The 20,002-nt window shown below is 39.0% G+C and overlaps 1 protein-coding gene across 2 annotated transcripts in view; it reads right to left on the bottom strand.

Moving 5' to 3' along the window:
* The window catches only part of LOC134357871 (lysophosphatidylcholine acyltransferase 1-like), a 115,817-nt gene that overhangs the window by 29,210 nt on the left and 66,605 nt on the right, over positions 1-20,002 (bottom strand). For both annotated transcript variants that reach the window (XM_063069596.1, XM_063069597.1), the window contains 4 exons: positions 17,476-17,536; positions 6,721-6,779; positions 2,747-2,781; positions 39-93 (listed from right to left, as the gene is read on the bottom strand). In XM_063069596.1, coding sequence (XP_062925666.1) covers positions 39-93; positions 2,747-2,781; positions 6,721-6,779; positions 17,476-17,536 — 210 coding nt within the window. The remainder of the gene's footprint in view (positions 1-38; positions 94-2,746; positions 2,782-6,720; positions 6,780-17,475; positions 17,537-20,002) is intronic.

Genomic DNA, 20,002 nt, shown 5'->3' with positions numbered 1-20,002 from the left:
CAACATTCTAAACCTCAAAGTAGTAACTAAAAACCAACCTCCATTTCCACGTTATTATGTAGCTGGCACAAGGTGAGCCATAGGATTTTTAACCTGAGAAATAAAATTGTCAATATAATTTCCACAAAATGTGTCATTGGCTCATCTTGTAATTTTATCAGAAAATATTAAATCATGCAATTTATGAAAGATTTATAGATTCAGCATGATCTACCAGAAAGTTCTACCTTAATAAATTAAATAGAAATAGTAATGTGAATGTCTCTCAAGCAGCTTCACCAAGATATTCCCTTCTGAAAGGGGGACCTCTCCTTTGGGTTACATTGAAATTACTCTACGTAACTACTTGTGTTGAAATTACTCAAGGTCTTCTCTGAGTGAACATAAGCATTGAGGCAATGGCCATCTGGTATCCATTTTGCTATGCTCCATTTGTTACATGCATCAAACAAATGTTTTATCTCCAAGTACTGTCATTTCATATACTCAAAGAATTAAGGACATTATCAAATAAGTCACTGCTAGTGAAAGGGAACTTACTGGAAACATTCAGGAACAGGATAATCTATGCTTGAGAGTGCAAGGATTGATCAAAGGTAGTCAGTAAGGCTTTGTTACTTGGAGATCCTGTCTAATTTGATTGCATTTTTTGCAGAGGTGGCAAAACGCATTGATGAGGACAATACAATTGATGTGGTCTATGGAAGGCTACTTAAAGGTTCTTATGTGTAATTTAGAAGTTCAAACTGATTCAAAACCCATGGGATTGAAGTTGGCAAATTGACTTAGTATTTAGAGGTAGAGGGTTATGGTACAAGGCTCTCTCTGCAATTGGAAGCCTTCACTATCGGCGTACCAAAAAAATCTGATCTGGGACCCTGTTTGTTATTGTCACTAATCTGGCACTGGGAGAGGAGAGAAATAATCCCGTCTTTGGGATACATGTTCACAATATAAGTCACTTGAGTGATTAAATGGGCAACCTGATTTCTCCAAGACCATGGGAGAAAGGGAAGGGTGGGACACTGGGGGGGAGGGGGGAGGCGGGAGGCGATAGGCAAGTGAGAAGAGGTAAGAGGGGAGCCAGCGTGTGAAATGGAGGAAGAAGGAAGGGGAGGGAGGAAATTACTAGAAGTTATTGAAGCAGTAGAGTTCCATTGTCAGCATTCAGAAGTACTGCAGCCTTGTTTCCCTGCTCCTATTTTACTACTTAATCCTGTTGTGTTCTGCCTCCTTTCCTTAACATTTTAATTTCTCCATTTCTTTCCCCAAACAATGCCCTGTCTCTTGCTTCCTTTTGCTACTTGCCCCCCTCACAGGACACACTACTTTTCTACACTAGGGTTCCGCTCCTCAAAAGGCCCACATCTTTTCTTATTCCTTGAGCAAGAACCTACACACAATCTCCTTCTCCCGCCAAAAGCTTCTTACAGTTCTTCTCTCTTTCTAAGACATGCAATTCCACCAAAACATGCATTCCTTTGCTTAGAAACCCACAGCACTATCCTAAGCATTACTTTGTATTTGATATTTAACACCAGTTTTCACAGATTTTGATGTAATTCCATCAGACTGATTTTAGCACTTTCTATTTCTGTAGTTCTTCAGCTTTCATAATACAGGGAAGAGGCTACACAGCATCCACAACAAGACTACTAGGCTCAAGAAGAGTTACTTCCCCCAAGTCATCAGGCTGATCAACATTTCCACCCAATAACCCACCTCACTACCTCCCACCACCATTATATACACATCACCTGGTATCACTTTATGTACATGCAATTTAAGATTGTGTTTTTTTTATGTTGCATCAGATCCAGAGTAACAAACATTTCATTCTTCTTTATACATGTACTGAAGAATGATAATAAACAATCTTGAATCGTTTGAGAGGCTCACCATTGCAGTCTCAGTATCGTATTTAAAAAAAATCTATCTACGCTTACTTTCGGCACTGCATAAACTACTGCAAACTCTACTTTTCAGTTCCCTCAGATCCTAACTTCACCAAAGTGCCCGTATTTCTCTCAACTTCTCTTATAAGCAGTTGCTTATGAACATTTTTAGACCACTTTCAAATACTCACACATTTATACCCACCTATACTGCCAAACCTGCTCAAGCACACTTTGACTGTTAAGAGTTTTTTCCTCAACAGTCAAACCTCAGCGATACAAGAAAAACTCAACTTAATTGGTTGTTTTTGTACTGGTTTCGCGCAGATTTAAATTTTATTATTTGAAAATGCTTGAGGACGATCAGGCAAGACTTGTATTTGTAACATTTTTGAACAAAGCCAATCACATTAGAAAATTGAAAGTTACTTTGTCACTATGATGGTTCTTTTGGCCCACTGTCATTGCCAAGCCTACGTTAAATGATTGTGCATTCTGGTTATTAAAAGCGCTAGAACTGAACAAAGGTCATAAGAGGCAACGGCCATTCCTACAGTTAAATGAACTATTATTCCACAAGGTCCTCTTCTAATAATGCCCATGCCTTCACCCTTTACTCCAGAAGCTCCCAATTCACCAATCCTTTCCAACCTATAAATCTTTACTGTTGTATACAGGCAAGAATCGAAGAAAAATGCATAGCACAGTTGGCTAAGAAACAGAACAATCTTTTTAAATTCAATAAGTCCCATCTTATTTTTGTCTTCTTTCATTTAAAACCTTAAAAAAGCAATATGTGTGAAATTACCAATTTAGTAACACGAGAAAAAAGAAAAATTAAATCAACCTACGCTCCAGGTCCTTGCCAGGTCCAAGTGATTGTATCCTGGAATTAAAAGTTGAAAATTTGATTCAAAATGAGCATTTGTTTGCAGCTGGTATTACAGACAGAAGTATTCAAACTGGCTTGAGATCTACAGATAAATTCCTGAAAGGTATTGTGCAACTGGTGGAACCATGGAAACTTTGTGCACTGGAACTGTTAAAAGTGCAAGTTTCGAAAGCTATCTGAAGTATTGCCCTGTTAATTCTGAAGAAGTTTTACTCAGATTGCAAATCATTAAAAAATGCTAAGATTTAAGAAGGCCCTCAGAGAAAAGCCTGATGGGGAAAACAGCAATGGCACAAGAGCATAATATCCAGAGGGGAGAGTTGAGGTGGTTTAAGGGAGTGCTGACATTAGTGGAGTTAAGGAACTATATAGATTGCTGCACTAGTAGGACTGATAGACTGGATAAGGAGGAGTAAAGTTCAGATACAGGAAGCAAGGAAGTCAGTAAATGGAATGCTGGTCTCAGTTGAAAAGTAAACGGATTGCAACAAATAGAAACGCTTGAGCAGCTCCACAGGAAATCTGTCTGACAAACCTGGAGTACTCTCCATAGTGTTGGGTTCATTTCTTTTCCAGGGAGGAGCCTTAATGATTCACTAGACTGATTTGCCGGATTATGATGAGAAAGATCGAGGGTGGTTGAATGCCCACCAAAGGTTGAAAGTATGATGTTCTGAGGGGAGTCGGCAGCTGTAATCTGAGAGGCAGTTTCCACTGATGTGTGAGTCCAAGAATCAATTTAAGACAGACACAAGGATGAATTGTTTCTGAGAGGGTGGTGCATCTCTGCAATTCTCTGCCGAGAGATTTACAGGTGCCAAGTTATTTAGTTGGCTCAAGGCTTCAATTGATTTTAAGGCAAAAGGGGAATAAATTCTATGGAGATCAGACGTCAAATGGGTGTCACTGGCATGAACAGATTTTTTGTCCATCCATAATTGCTCACAAGATAGATATAGGCCACTTTCTTAAAATAGCTGCAGTCTTTCTGGTGCAGTCTAACTGCTGTTGTGGAGAGCACTCAAGGATTCAGACCCACAGTAAAAAGGGCCTGCAATATAGAAAGTTGGATTAGCAATGAACTTATTGAATGGTGAACTTATTGGGGGATTGAATGGTCTATCCCTCTTCTGATGTTTTTATTTTCAAGTCACAATGATGTGTAATTTGAGGGAAAAATTGCAGGTTGTGGTGTCCCCATGCAGCTGTTGCTCTCACCCCACAGCCATTATCATTCACATGTTCAGAAGATGCTGGTAGAGTAACCTAGAAACTACAATGCAGATGATGCACACTGCGGCCACTGTGCCTTGGAGGTGGAGGAAATAATCTTTTGGGCAGTCAATCCCGCAAGCTGCTTTGTTGTAGAAGGTGTCAAGATTTTGAATTGAGAGTTGTTAGAATGGCACTCATCCAGGCAAGTGGAAAACACCCCATTCGTGCCAGATTTGTGCCTTGTAGATGATGGAAACATGGTCAGGATGTTAGAAGCTGAACCACTCACCACAGGAAACCTTCTAATCTGTTTCTGTAGCTGCAGTATTTAAGTAGTCATGACAGTTGAGTATAAACAACTTCTACCAATTAATCTTTGCAAATTCCTATCAATTGCCCTCAAAATCTGCCTAGCCTCAATTTAGAATTTAATTTGTAGACAGTCCTATCATTTTCCATAACTATTTAAAAACTAACAAAATTAGTCAATCGTCCCGAAGTGCTCCCTCACTAACAACTCAATCACATGCCAAGCCTCATGCCAAGTTGAATGTTGCCTCCTCCCTCATGGGTTGTTTGAGAAGATTTTACTGGGCACGTTTAACAAATTCATTGTAATAAATAAATTCCTCTTAAAGTCTCAGAAACCTCAATCAAGCACGCTATAGCCAAAAATACAAACCACATCTTTGCAATCTGCCCTTGCAATTATTATTCTTAAATAATAAATACATCACTTCATACATTCTGAGAACAAAGGGGAGGAAAACATGTTCAGCATGCAAATTTTGAAATATAATTTTAGGTGTTGAATATGGCTGGTAGATTAAATTCCCATACCCATACTTACAAAGAGCTGATAATAAATGTTCCCAGGGGAGTCTGCAAAGTTCTAAGACAGACCATTTTTCCCCCTAATTAGAACCTTATTCAAAGCATATTTAAAAAAAGTGTTCTATAAAGACTTTCTCTGGAGAATTAACAAATATAACCGTTAAAAAACATGGGTCATGACCTTTAGTTTTACCAAAGAAAAATGGCTGGAGTCACCTAGCACTTTAGTGCAAGGGTGTTTATTAGGTACATCAAAAATCAAACTTACAAAGATTATTATATTTATTATTATTATTATCGCTAAGTGTAATTTTAAATGTTGCTGCTGTAACAAAATAATTTCCCACTTGGGATCAATAAAATACTTATTATTAGTGAAACTTGTGAAAAAATGCCAAGATTTACAAAAAAAACTACAAGAAAACACAATAATAGCTCTATCCAAACCTAGACTACGTCCACAGTAGATTGGATAAATCCATAACCGAAGCTTTTTCTCTTCGTTTTAACCCTCCGTCCACACTGAAACGGCGTTTTCCTCCCCTGAAAACGGAGCTTTTCTAAAACGCTCTCCAGAGTGTTTAAATCTGAAAATGCCGGTAGGGCATTGTAGTGTGTACGGGGTAACCAGAGGTTTTAAAAAACCTGTCGTCCCTTTCATCGGTGAAGAGACTATGGCTGTAAGAAATGTTTCCCGGGTGACCCCTCTGTGGGAGTGGGGAAGATGTTGGTGGGGCCACCCGGGGGTCTGTGTGTCCCTATGTGTAGCTATTGTAGTGGCTGTGAGGCTGGTATTGTGGCGGTGAGAAATACTGGAGGGGAGTCATCATATTCCTTATCATTGCAAATCCCTGTGCAACAGAGTTAGTCAGTTTTTCAATGTTCGTCGTCAGCCGGGTCATACTGTCCGTGAACTCACTGTCAGTTGCCTCCATACGCTCCAGTATTTGTTTTTTTAAGTTTTAAGTCTTCCTGTGTGACAGCCAACAGCTGTCTGTCATTTGGCAATTTCCTTTCAAGTTTTTCTAGTCTGTAACTGGACAAGTGCACGCCAAGTATACAGTTTCCTCTTCGCTTGTTTTATGTAGACATATCCTATGTATGCCCAGTAGGAGGAGATTCACCCAGATACCCGTTTCAATGTGGAAGGAGGTATTTTCAAAAACGCCTGGTGTGGACGCCTATCATTTTTATGCGAAACCGGCGTTTTCAAAATTATCCAGTCTAGTGTGGACGTAGCCTTATTGTTGTCCAGTGACCTCCTGGCAGCCCCTATCTCTCTCTCATACTGAGGGTGATGAGCTCCTCTTATAGGCATTAGGAAATACCATTTTTAATTACCAAGAGGTTAGCTTGACACACATTAGAATATGATGTACTGCGCAATATAGTTTTAATCTTAATACAAAATAACCGGAAGTATCTACATTAAACACAGTATACAAACAACATATACACATTTGCATATCCCCATTATGAAAGAAATGGAGTATCCTGCCGTGTAGGGCGGGAGAGGCACCATAAAGCCAACCTGAGTGCATCAACTCTGTTTAGGACCCAATAGACGCCACGGAACTGCCGGGAGACGACAGCATGAAAAGGCAGAATGCTCAACACAAGTGCACACTTAAAGTACAAATAAAGAACGAAATTAAACTAAACTTTGTTGTCTGGCTCCCAATGCATGTAGCAATGTGGGGGGTAAAACAGTGGGTCAATTGTGAGAATATACGGGGAAGCCAATGCAGTGCGTACACTCACCGCAACAACACCAGAATGACATGGCAATGTTTGTGTGTGAATGTGCGTGTATAACGAGTGTGTTTACCAAGTGCTCTCCATCACAATTTAAAATTTTTCCACTGAAATCAAAAATACACTCACCGTTTTGTTGGGATAACGTAGGATTACAGGCTGCACAGGAACTCCAGGAATAAATGCCCCTAAAGAACATGAAAAAAAAATTATAAACATAAGTCTGCAGATGCCGGAAATCCAACACAATTAAAAAAAAAGTTCTAAATTTTCTCCTTTCATTCTTTGTCAATATTTTTATCTCTTCTCTTCATGGAAAAAAGGTGGTCACTTCTTGCAAGTGAAATTATTAAAAGGTCCAATTGCTTATCTGCCATTTTTCAACCCGAGGTAAAACCGAGTGAACAATCATTTTGGGGCAGAGCTTGTTGCCAGCAGAAAGCCACCTATACTCACCCCTGCCCTGAATTGTTAGCAAGCACACAAAGTTAATGTGCTGCTGTATCATTCCAGACGGTTAATGACAGTGTCTTGGGTAGTATCAGTGTGAAAACTAAGTAACATCATATGGGTAAGCCTCACTCAGAAACCATGCCATCTGGCCAAGACTACGGTCAAACTATTGAGACTCAATGCCTCTGATATTTAGAAACAGATGTAAATAAATAAACGTCAATGAGACAATTAAAATTTACAACAAACATTTCAACACATACTGTAAGGAAACTTCGTTCATTCCAAAAAGATGCAATCTTATTTCTTATTCTGCACAACTGTTTTTCTTCAATGAAACGAAGATGATTTCTGTTCCTGTGCCAGGTCTATCCTATCACATTCCTGTGAATTTGCTTTCTGTTGCTGAACTCGTAGAGAATTCTGACTAGGAAACTCAGAAGACTTGAGCCTGGAAATTCTCCACAAAATGACACTAAGAAAAATGCTAATAGTCTGGTCAGGGACTGCTAGCAGTTTCTAACGAGTAACGGGATTGAAGCCACAGCAGCTTTGCACCAAAACATGAATAATACTGATCAGTGCTTTCAAAGGAATAATAGTGAGAACAATAAAACTCTTACATTTGCAGAATGATACAGTGAAACGATGCCAGTGATAACAGCTAAAATGCTTTACCATTATATTTCACAACCTAGTAAGCATGCCCTCCAATTGTTTATAAATATCTGTTTTGAAAGTTTTATTGAAAATGCTTCTAGCACTGTTGAGCAGTGAATTTCAGATCGCTCCATCTCCACTGCAGGGAATAAAATGGCTATAATGAGTAACTTAAAATTGTGCTCTTGCAGTTTGATGTTTCACAAATATTGTATCATTATTTTTAAACTGTCAAGTTCCCTATTTATCTGTTATATTTAATCAAATTTCTATTTAAAAGCATCATATTTAACTGTCAAATATTTCTGTTGACAACTCCAGATTCTCTAGACTTTCCAGAGAATCGCCAACCTTGGTCATTCAATTTAGAAATTATTCTAGTACATTCCCCTGTGCTCTAAAGAATGTGATATCCTTTCAGAATTGACCACAATTTGGTGGTACAATAACCAAATATTCTAAAAGCCTTCCTTGCTCTGTTATAATGCAAGTATAGTGGTGAGATTGTTGTTACTTTTTTTTTAATACAAAAGACTGAAGTTTGTTATGACCTTCTTTGCGATGTATGGTCACAGAGCAATGTGAAGAGGGAGTGAAGAACCAGAAGCTGTGATTCACATTGGAATAAATGACATTATGTGGATGGATGATGTCCTGCAAGTGATTTTTTTCAGTTAGCAAACAGGTTAAAATGCATGACCTCAGTATTTTGCAATGTTTTGATTATAAAAACAGTCGTTGACAAGTGTGTCGTCACAAAATCATTCTGAGTTTTCCCCTAACCAGAAGCTCTGAATGAACTGTAAGATCTGCAATCTGCTGAGGGCCAGATCAAAGGCATTCAGGTCTGGCAACACACCAACTCCTGCCTGAGAAGCGACTTGGATCCACTCGTTTTGCCTACTGGCACAAAAGGTCTGTAACAGATGTGATTTCATTGACTCTCCATTCAACCAAGGAATTTATGGACAGCAAAGGTGCATACCTCAGGATGCCCTTTATTGACTACAGCTCAGCATTCAATACTAATATCCCGTCATTAGTAATCAATAAGCATCAAGAACTTGGCTTCAACACCCCTTGTGCAACTGGATTCTCGATTTCCTCACTTACATTCAGAGTTCGGACTGGCATCTCCTCCACAATCAGCATCAATACTGGCGCACCATAAGGCTGTGTGCTAAGCCCCCCGCTCTACTCATTTTACAGTTACAACTGTGTCACTAAGCGCAGCTCCAATGTCATATTTACTGATGACACTATGTTGTTGGCCAAATCAAAGGCAGTGACAAATCAGCAAATAGCAGGGAGATAGAAAATATGGCTGAGTGGTGCCACAATAACAACCTCTCATTCAATGTCAGCAAGACCAAGGAGCTGAATATTGACTTCGGAAACTGGAGATCCATGAGCCAGTCCTCATCGGGGGAATCAGAGGTAGAGAGGGGTCAGTCAGCAACTTTAAATTCCTCAGTGTTATTATCATTTCAGAGAACGAGTCCTGGGTTCAGCATGCAAGTGAAATTACAAAGAAAGTATGTCAACAGCTCTACTTCCTTAGATGTTTGCCAAGATTCGACACAAGATCGAAAGCTTTTACAAACTTCTATAGGTCTGCTCTTTATCAAATTACGGTATTGCTTTGCACTGTTGTAACTATATGTTGTAATTATGTGGTTTTGTCAGTTTTAGTCTTGGTTTGTCCTGTGTTTCTGTGATACCTCTCTGGAGGAACATTGTATCATTTTTTTAATGCATGCATTTCTAAATGACAACAGTCATAGTCATACTTTATTGATCCCGGGGGAAATTGGTTTTCGTTACAGTTGCACCATAAATACTAAATAGTAATAGAACCATAAATAGTTAAATAGTAATATGTAAATTATGCCAGTAAACTATGAAAGTAAGTCCAGGACCAGCCTATTGGCTCAGGGTGTCTGACCCTCCAAGGGAGGAGTTGTATAGTTTGATGGCCACAGGTAGGAATGACTTCCTATGATGCTCTGTGCTGCATCTCGGTGGAATGAGTCTCTGGCTGAATGTACTCCTGTGCCCACCCAGTACATCATGTAGTGGATGGGAGACATTGACCAAGATGGCATGCAACTTAGACAGCATCCTCTTTTCAGACACCACCGTGAGAGAGTCCAATTCCATCCCCACAACATCACTGGCCTTACAAATGAGTTTGTTGATTCTGTTGGTGTCTGCTACTCTCAGCCTGCTGTCCTAGCACACAACAGCAAACATGATAGCACTGGCCACCACAGACTTGTAGAACATCCTCAGCATCGTCCGGCAGATGTTAAAGGACCTCAGTCTCCTCAGGAAATAGAGACGGCTCTGACCCTTCTTGTAGACAGCCTCAGTGTTCTTTGACCAGTCCAGTTTATTGTCAATTCGTATCCCCAGGTATCTGTAATCCTCCACCATGTCCACACTGACCCCCTGGATGGAAACAGGGGTCACCTGTATCTTAGCTCTCCTCAGATCTACCACCAGCTCCTTAGTCTTTTTCACATTAAGCTGCAGATAATTCTGTTCACATCATGTGACAAAGTTTCCTACCATAGCCCTGTACTCAGCCTCGTCTACCTTGCTGATGCATCCAACTATGGCAGAGTCATCCGAAAACTTCTGAAGATGACAAGACTCTGTGCAGTAGCTGAAGTCCGAGGTGTAAATGGTGAAGAGAAAGGGAGACAAGACAGTCCCCTGTGGAGCCCCAGTGCTGCTGACCACTCTGTTGGACACACAGTGTTGCAAGCACACGTACTGTGGTCTGCCAGTCAGGTAATCAAGAATCCATGACACCAGGGAAGCATCCACCTGCATCGCGGTAAACATCGCAATAAACGAGGACTGAGTGTCCTCATAATCTAATATGGTGGAGAGTATATTGACTGGTTGCATCACATCCTGGTATAGAAATAAATGCCCTTGAATAGAAGGCATTTACCATCACAGGTAAAGTCCTCACCACCATTGAGCACATCTACACCAAACATTGTCTCAGGAAAGCAGCTTTCATCATCAGGGATTCCCACCACCAATGACATGCTTTCTTCTCACTGCTGCCATGAGGAAGAGGTACTTACATGACCAGGTTCAGAAACGGTTATTACTACTGAACCATCAAACTCATGAACCAAAAGGAATAATTTCACTCAACTTCACCTATCCCATTACTGAACTTCCCACACCCTATAGACTCACTTCAAGGACTCTTCATCTCATGTTATTTATTGTTTATTTATTTGTTATTATTATCACTTCTTACTTTCTTTTGCACATTAGTTGTTTGTCTGCGGTCTTCCGCTTGTTTTCTGTGTGTCCTGCGCATGCCCAGTAGAGGAGATTCACCCAAATATCCATATTAGTGTGGACAGAGATATTTTGAAAAACGCTTAGTGTGTACGCCTGTCGTTTTTACTCAAAACCGGCGTTTTCAATATTATACGGCGTAGTGTGGACGTAGCCTGAGCGACAACATGACAGTTGGAATACAATGTGGTAAAAAGTGAGGTTCTTCACTTCAGTGGGGAAAAAAATTGTTAAAAACGATTTGTAAATGATGTCGTAGGTCACTGAAAGTCAACATGCAGGTACAGCTGGCAAGGGAACTAATACAGGAGGATTTGAGGACAAGAGTAAAGATGCCTTACTACAATTATGTAGGGTTTCCTGAGATCATATCTGGAGTATTTAGATGATTTTGATCTCCTTAAATAAAAAATGGGAGACTTGCAATAGAGGGTGTGCATTGAAAATTCACCAGACTGGTTCCTGGGATGGCAGGTCTGTCATATGAGGAGAAATCGAATAGGTTAGGCCTCTGAATTTCAGAAGAATGAGAGGTTACGTCAATGAAAGAAAACAATTGAGCTCAACAGGGTAGATATGAGTAGGACATTTCCCCTGCTAATCAGTCGAAATTTGGGGCCATTGTTTCACCTCCACACCTAACCAAAACAATGAGGGATTCTTTGGGATTCTTACTCTAGAGGGCTGTGAAGGTCCTGTTAGTGATTACATTCAAAAGAGAAAGAATAAAGAGATATGAAAATGAGGAACGGAGCAGTCAGAAAGTTAACCACAAACACAAATGACCAGAAATGGATAATGTTTTCAATATGAATCAACATTTGGAAGTTGCAACAAGGAGAGGTGGTAAATGGTTTCTGGAGTTCAAGAATATTAAGAGTACAAGTAAAGAGTCAATCAAAAGAGGAACAAATCTCAAGGATTGACTGATCATGGGATTCTGAAACAGCCATGGTGACAATAAAGATCATGTTAACATGACTATTTGCTGGACTCAGACCAGCATAAGTTAAGGGATGATAATGCAATGTACCATTCTCTCAACTTCACTATGAGCAGTAATGAATTGGAAAGTTAGCTCAACTTACCAGCCCCAGGGTCTCAAAAGCCTAACAAATTAGAAGAAAGTAGCAACCAGTTATAGTGAAATAAGAGATAATGCATCTACTTTAAAGCGCCTCCAGTGGCATTTAGATACTCAACATGCAGACTGTTACTGTGGTAATGTGAGATAACTCAAAGCCCAAGTTAAGATAAGAAAATATCTTTATAATAGAGTTTGGTTATCAAATCCACATGTAGAGTGAGAGCCTCGTGTTAATTCTCAGAAACAATCAATTCCATATTCCTCGATACCTGATTGACTTGGTACCAATATGTGGAATGTTATTACTGAAGTGGGAAATGTAGGTCATAGTGTGTTAATCAATTGTCCAGCTGTTCTAGAACAATGGATAGAATGAGTCAAATCTAGATCGCATTATTAATGAGGTAGCAACTCATTGGAAAATAGAAGGAATTGGAGGGAGATTTGGTCTTGGATACATAATTTAACCCTTTAGCATTAGCACATCCTGGAACACACCCGAGACAAGGGATTACAGAGACACTTTAGGACCTATGCCCACAATGAGAGACCCCAAGTCTGGGACTGAGAGGAAAAAAAAAGAAAGATGCAAGTCCAACCAAAGGTGATAGGTTTGTGTCTTGACAGGTAGTAAGCTACACAAGATGTGAATGTTTGTAGAGTGTCTTTGAATTTGGGGAAGTAAATCTGGATACATCTTGCACTAATTATGAATACTGTGCCTCTACTACCATATTCTGCTTTCTGCTTTGTCCTTCATCCAGTCTGGCATTCACTCTGCTCCTTATCAAAACTCTTAAACTCCACATGTATGTCAAACATACCCAGTACTTCGTAGAACTTAGAAAGAGGCAACATGATAGAATTTCTTTAGGAAATAAAAAAAATTCTGATTTGCATTTTTAAACAATTTGTCTAAATCATAATTTAATCACATTTATCTCTCAAAAAAGATTTCCCATCATAAGCATTCTGTCTAATCTCCAGTGGTTCCTGCATTTAATTACTTTCCTGAGCTGGAATGCTGAACATCTACCAGCATAGTACACGATGTTTATTCAACTGTGTGGTATTTGAAAATTTTAAGTAACCCTTTCAAGGCAAGATGTTGTAGGCTTCGATGCTTCAAGTTTTATATTTATTCAAGTACTAAATTATTTTGGAAACCGTCCAAATAGTGAAATCATAAGTGATGACCGTAGATTTGAAGAGCAATGATTTCCAAGGATTTGTGTTTTGTGATGATTGACAGGGTTCCAATCTTAACTCATTTATTCCTAGAGAATATTTTTTAAAAAGTAAGTTCAGCATTTTGATAACGTCTCACCTGTGGAATCTGTAACCTTACTGAAAATCACCAATGCCAGTACAGTCAATAGACCATGGCTATTTGAAAGATAAAATTCCTAATTTGCATATTAAAGGATAAAGCCAGTTTTCGCAAGTTACTTAAGTATAAGCACACTGTGCAGCTTTAGCAAAAGCCAACAAATTCTTATCTCTGAAAAAGGTTATCATAAAATAAACATCTTACAGCACATTTTTGGCATATCTGATAAACAAAGTCAATGCATATCAAAAGGAACTGTGGCATAAACTAAGTAAAATTTGTCAAACATATTTGATTCATCTCATTTGCCTAAAATGCCAACAGAGAAAAGTAGAGAGGTCTATTGTTAAAATCTATCTATTCCTAACACATGGAATCACAGAATTAAGTCAATAAATCCATGAACAGCTACTAGTACATTTCCATTTGGTGTTTTAATAACCAGTGTCAACATAACCTTGTAAGGGTTATCAGAAGTTAAACATCACAGATAAAATTGTTCCCCAAAAGCATTTTAATACATTGGAGTATATTTCACAATACCAATTCCCATTAATGAAAAGGAAGTTGAACTTTGATCTGAAGCAACTCAGCACAAGTTCATGAGCACGTGTGGCATTATTTACTTACTGCAATGCAATCGGTCAAATTAATTTAAACAGATGAACAAATGTTCATACTTAAAGGTACAGCATTAACTGCAGTTTCACAAGCACAGTGCAGAAAAATCCCTTGTCAAATCAGTATGCCACACAAGGTAGCAAAGCTGCTCTATATTGTGCAGGGGGCAGAGGGTGATGGAGGGAGAGAAAAGATACTGCAACTGTTTTCTACAAGGCTCCCAGACTAAAAAGCTTAATATTTTAACCTATGTGGGCAGCAGAATACATCTTGCATGACAATATTTGTACGTAATGCCCTAGTTAAGATTTTACTGCTAATGTCATAGGGTATTTCTGTTAATGGTTTTCTGTAGAAGCAATGTGTTTTGCTGGTAGTGTTTGGGTCACTGATAAAGACACGGGGTTGTGATGTTCATGCTTAGGAATGCCATGTCATCCAATCAGGATGGTGGAACTGGGAGAAGGTTCTTGAGGATGCTGGGCGTACAGCTTTTTGTGATAGACACTGGGGTGGGCCGAGGTCTTTTCAATGGAACAGAAAGAGAAACAGTTTGAGTCGAACCGATGGGAATACGCGATTTGATGGAGTCCAATGGGGAAACCCTACCGGTGACTGGTAAATAGGAGTTGGTGCCCTAAGTACACCAGACACATCAGCTTTTGGAAGATCTAAACTCCAATCATGTGTACATTTGACTGTTTTAATTATGATAGGCCCTTTTGTTCTTTTGTTTTCCCCTTTATTCTTTGGTAACAGTTTGGTCAAGTTAACATTCATAAATATACTTTCTTTATAATTGTATGCAATGTACGGTCTGTTATTTCTTGCCGATGGGCAATAGTTACACAGTATACACACAGACCGGGATTCAGGTAGGCGAGACATCCTAACTTCTTGGTTTTGGTGGGACTCATGTCATATTGACCCCAGATATACGCAGTCTGAGTAAGGGGGTTTTCTCACCACCGAGTCTGGTGGCTGTTAGCGAGGGGCTAATGAGCCAAATCTCTAGAGATGCCTGGTAAAAAGGGGTTTTCAGGTACAAAACCTTTTGTATGCTGTCTTCTGTCATTGCAGATCTTGGAACTTGGCGCACATGGGGAATTATCTGTAGAATAAGAACTTAAGAAACCTATATGCAGTAAGAAAGAATCAGACCCATGCTTATAATCCAAGCAACACTGAGCCCAAACTAACCCTGGCATATACTTCAATTGTACCAGAACTTTGGTATTCAAGGCCTGCACATGTATTATAATTTTTGCACAACTTGAGGCAAAACAAAGCATTACGCACTGTTTGATCCAAGGCATTTGTGGCCAATTTTGATTAAACATATGGAGGCATACAAACACATGTATTGACTGATTATAAAGAGACATGGTGGCGTACACAAAAACATCAGATTATTCACAATCTCCAGCAAATTTTGCCAAAATTTACCACAGCAGATTTATCACTGAAGAAATGACAATTATAAATCATTGCAATTATGCCACTTCTATTGCAGGCACAGCTGCTTTTAGAGGCAACTGTGTTTTATGAATAATTAAAGCAGCTAAATATTTTCATGTAGGTAAGCAAGATGACTTTGCATTTGATAGATTTGCACACCCTATCTTTGTTTCTCTATTAAAATCATATTTCACTCATTTAACAAAAAGCTACATATCAACTTTTCTAATTTTATGTTTACAAATGGGAGCAGAACATTGTAAAGGGACATTGAAGGACCGTGTGAGTGGTCAAAAGGCTGTCAGATTAAATTTATCAAATCTAATTGCAAGGTTCATTAATTTGAATCCATAAAAAAATAATCTGAGCGTATTATACAACTTGTAGAAGAAACTGTGGGGCCCATGTACAGAAATTATCAAAAACATGTGGACAGGTAGTCTTTAAAACGGCTCATTTCAAAGAAGTTGGGTAAAAATCAAATAAAGGCATAAATGTTTTTGTTAAACACATCTGGACCACACTGCACCTGAAGGACACAATGACCTTTCAGTGGGTGTAGTACAGTTAAACAAAATGACATGGATTGTACTGAGGCAGCATTGATTCAGCCTGAATTTCTATATTTAATTGAGCTGCAAACGTCAATTCACAACCATACTGAATAGATAAACTCTTCCCTCAAGTGTACGAGGACATGATTTAAAAAAAACAGCCAAGTCATCCTCGAGCGACATCAGGAAATGCTTTTGTTTGAGCAATCTGTAGGGAAAATCTGGAATGTTCATGTTAAGAAAGCAAATATGTCTAGATTGGTTCCTTATGGTTGTCATAGCTGGGAGTGGGGGGGATTGTAGTGGAGATAAGCTTCCAATACCTATTAGATGCTCCCAATGGCATGTGTCTCAAATAACCTCTGACAAACAAGTCCAGCTCCTGGCCTTCACGTGTGGTTTATCTACTAAGAGTGGATGAACTGACAGGAGCAGGGGCAAAGGCGGGTGACTCGCGCCTTAAAACCAGCTGCTTTGCAAGGACAAGGCTCATTATGCGTGGTTGGCAGCTCATTGAGAAGGAAAAAGCTGATCTCATATCTCCACTGCCTAATGATTATACCCATTCATGGGGAAAGGCTTCAGAAATAAACCCCAAGGAAAAATCTGGAGCTGGAGTCCCTAAAACAATCCTAGGTTGAGTTCAACATTGATTGGCAACTCCTGCAACACCACCGTTGCCAAAATGTATCTGTCTTTGTTGTTGCTTTGGATTCATCAACTACATCGAGAGGGTGAGCCTGCTGCACGTGCACCAGCTTGCTCCTCATACCTTATTGCCCTGGCTTACGTATGACAGCCAATATGCAACATCCGTGGTCAGCCTCAACCAGTGGAGGGCTTCACAAAACTAGCTTGTTGATAAATTCAAATCTGAGCCTGATAAACCTTTGTTTAAGGTGGGTGTTAAATCATATGGACTAAAGATGAATACATTAGTTTAAGAAACAGAAAGGCAATCAGTTAGGTGAATAATGGAAAACTATTCTAATATTATACGAGGAAAGTTATTTTTCAGGAAACTGTGGAATTTCAATTTGACCACTGTTGAAATTTATACATGTAACCTTTCCATCCCAGCTGTTTTTCCAACAGTAGTGAAATGGAAAACTAATTTTGCAACTTTAAAACTTCTACTATCATTTAAAAACTGTCATAAAATATTTATAATAAGTGTTCGGTTTTGGACAACTATACAAAAATCTTTAACAGCCTTGCCAGTAGACCCTAAAAACATTGCACATGACAAGCTATAAAATGGACAAACTGGCACAAGAGCAAGATTGAGGCAATATGTGAAACACAATAAAAACTAAAACACAACGATGTTAGGCTACTATATGGCTTAATTTGTCTGCATTATTTTAAAACTCAGTGACAAATTACAATCTTACCAGGTTTGAAGGTGATCAGACATGATCTGTTGGTACATGTACCCTCTGGGAATATCATTACCTAGAATTAGGATCATGAAACAGTCAACAAAATCGGAATGCTTATTACAAACATTTTTAATGAATTCACAAGTTTGCAAAATGGTGAATGTTAAACATCTGTGCAAATTACAAATGTATTCAAGGAGCAACAAAAAGACTGCTGGAGGAACTCAGCAGGTTGAGCAGCATCTGTGGAGGGAAAGGAACCATCAATATTCTGGGCCAAATCCCGACTATCAGGATGAATTTACAGCACCTTGCCTTGTAAGACTATTCAGCCCCAACTCTTTGTTCACATAGGTAAGTATTACAACCGAGGACTTTCAATCAATTTAACTGAAAATTTTTATTTGTGAATCACATGCTCCTTTTTTCACTGTGGATCCCCAAAAAAAAACAGGGGAAATTGTACAGAATGAAGAACTAAAAATGTCAGCAATAAAGAGTATTCATCTCCCTTTGCTCAGTACTTAGTTGAACCACTTCTTTCAGCTACTACAGCCAGCAATCTTTTTGGATAAGTCTCTACTAGCTTTGAACAAGTGGTGGAACAAGATTTGCCCATTCGTCCTTGCAAAAGTGCTCAAGCTGTGCCCGGTTAGTAGGAGAGTGGTGGTGGACAACAATCTTGAGGTCTTGCCAGACATGTTCGATTGGGTTAAGGTCAGGACTCTAGGCCACTCAAGGACATCAATTTTTTTTTCATTTGAAGCCACACCACAGTGGCTCCGCTGAAAGGAACTTCCTCCCCAGTTTAAGCTTTCTGGCAGAAGATAGCAGGTTTTTATCCAGGATCACTCTGTATTTAGTAGCATTTATCTTCCGATCAACCCTGATCAGATTTCCAGTCCCTGCTGCTGAAAATCATCCCCACAGCACAATACTACTTCCAGCATACTTTACAGTAGGGATGGTGATACCTGGCTGATGTGCAGTCTTAGCTTTAAGCTACATATACCACTTAGTCATGAGGCCACAAAGTTTCACTTTAGTCTCATCTGAGCACAAGATCTTCTTCCACATCTTTACAACGATGATTTGCAAAGTCTTTACATGGAAGGATATACCTCCCCCCCCCCCCCCAGTTTCTTTCTTGCCAATCTTCCAAAAACACCTTTTTTTTGCAAGGCCTTAGAGATTGTGGTGCCATGAACTTCATCTCCAGTTGTAGCCATTGACTTCTTCAGCTCACTCAGAGTGACTGCTGGCATCACAGTGGCCATTCTTACTACAGCCAAACTTCACCGGCGACTAAGTTTAGAGGAGTGGGCTGACCTAGGCAGTATGGCTGTGGTTTCTTGTTCGTTTTTTTAAAAATCGACTTTTTCACAATGGATTGCATTGAGCTCTGAGATATGTTCAGTGCCTTTGATATGGTCTTGTACCCTTCCCCAAATTTGTGCATCTCTATTATCATTACCCAGACTTGTTTTAAATGCTCTTTTGTCTTCATTTCGGTTTGGCCTATTGAAAATCTACCATACTGTTGGACTTCAGAGACAGAGGGGGCGTTTATTCTAATGAAATCATTGAAAACGGGTGATACTCCAATTTTCTACATCAACAAATTGGGTGAGTTGGCATGGTTATATACAGTATTGCATCCGAGGAAAGTTAGAGCTGTGATACAAAGGGGATGAATACTTTTCAGCCACTTAATTTTGTTTTTTAATTTTTAGTACATTACTGACAGGTTTTAAAACATTTCTTTTGATTTAAAATGATGCACAATGTTTTGTAGATTAGCTCAAAAAATTCTACTTCAATATAATTTATATTTTAAAAATGAGACAGTAAAATACGGAAGTATTTCTGGGGTCTGAATACTTTTTCAAGGCACTGTATAGGTAATGCTTTAAATGATCAAAAATCTGATAACATCACTTGTGTTTGCAAATATTTCCCAATGAAGCCTTCAACAAAAGAAGTTCCAAGTACAGTGTTGGAAGATTTCGTGTTTTATTGTTTTGCAACATTGAATCACAATGGATTTAATTTGGCTTTTATTGACACTGATCAACAGAAAAAAACTCTTTAGTCTCGAAGTGAAAACAGACCTCTACAAAGTGACCTAAATTAATTACAAATATAAAACACAAAATGATTGATTGCATAAGTATTCACCCACTTTAATATGAAACACCAAGTCATCACTAGTGCAGCCAATTGGTTTTAGAAGTCACATTAGTCCAGACCTCAATCCGATTGAGAATTTGTGGCTGGACTTGAAATGGCTGTTCACTCATGATCCCCGTGCAATCTGACAGAGCTTGAGCGGTTTTCTAATGAAGAATGGGGAAAAATTGCAGTGCCCAGATGTGCAAAGCTGATAGACATCTATTCACACAGACTCACATACACACATATTGTTATTTCTTATTGCAATTTTAAGATTTTTATTACTATGTATTGCAAAGTACTGCTGCTACAAACCAACAAATTTCACAACATATGTTAGTAATATTAAAAACGCAGACACGAGGAA

Source organism: Mobula hypostoma, chromosome 17 (genome assembly GCF_963921235.1).
Source record: "Mobula hypostoma chromosome 17, sMobHyp1.1, whole genome shotgun sequence".
Classification (NCBI taxonomy): domain Eukaryota; kingdom Metazoa; phylum Chordata; class Chondrichthyes; order Myliobatiformes; family Myliobatidae; genus Mobula; species Mobula hypostoma.
The sequence above is the reverse complement of the archived record's forward strand: the minus strand, read 5'-3'. Positions and strand labels throughout refer to the sequence as shown.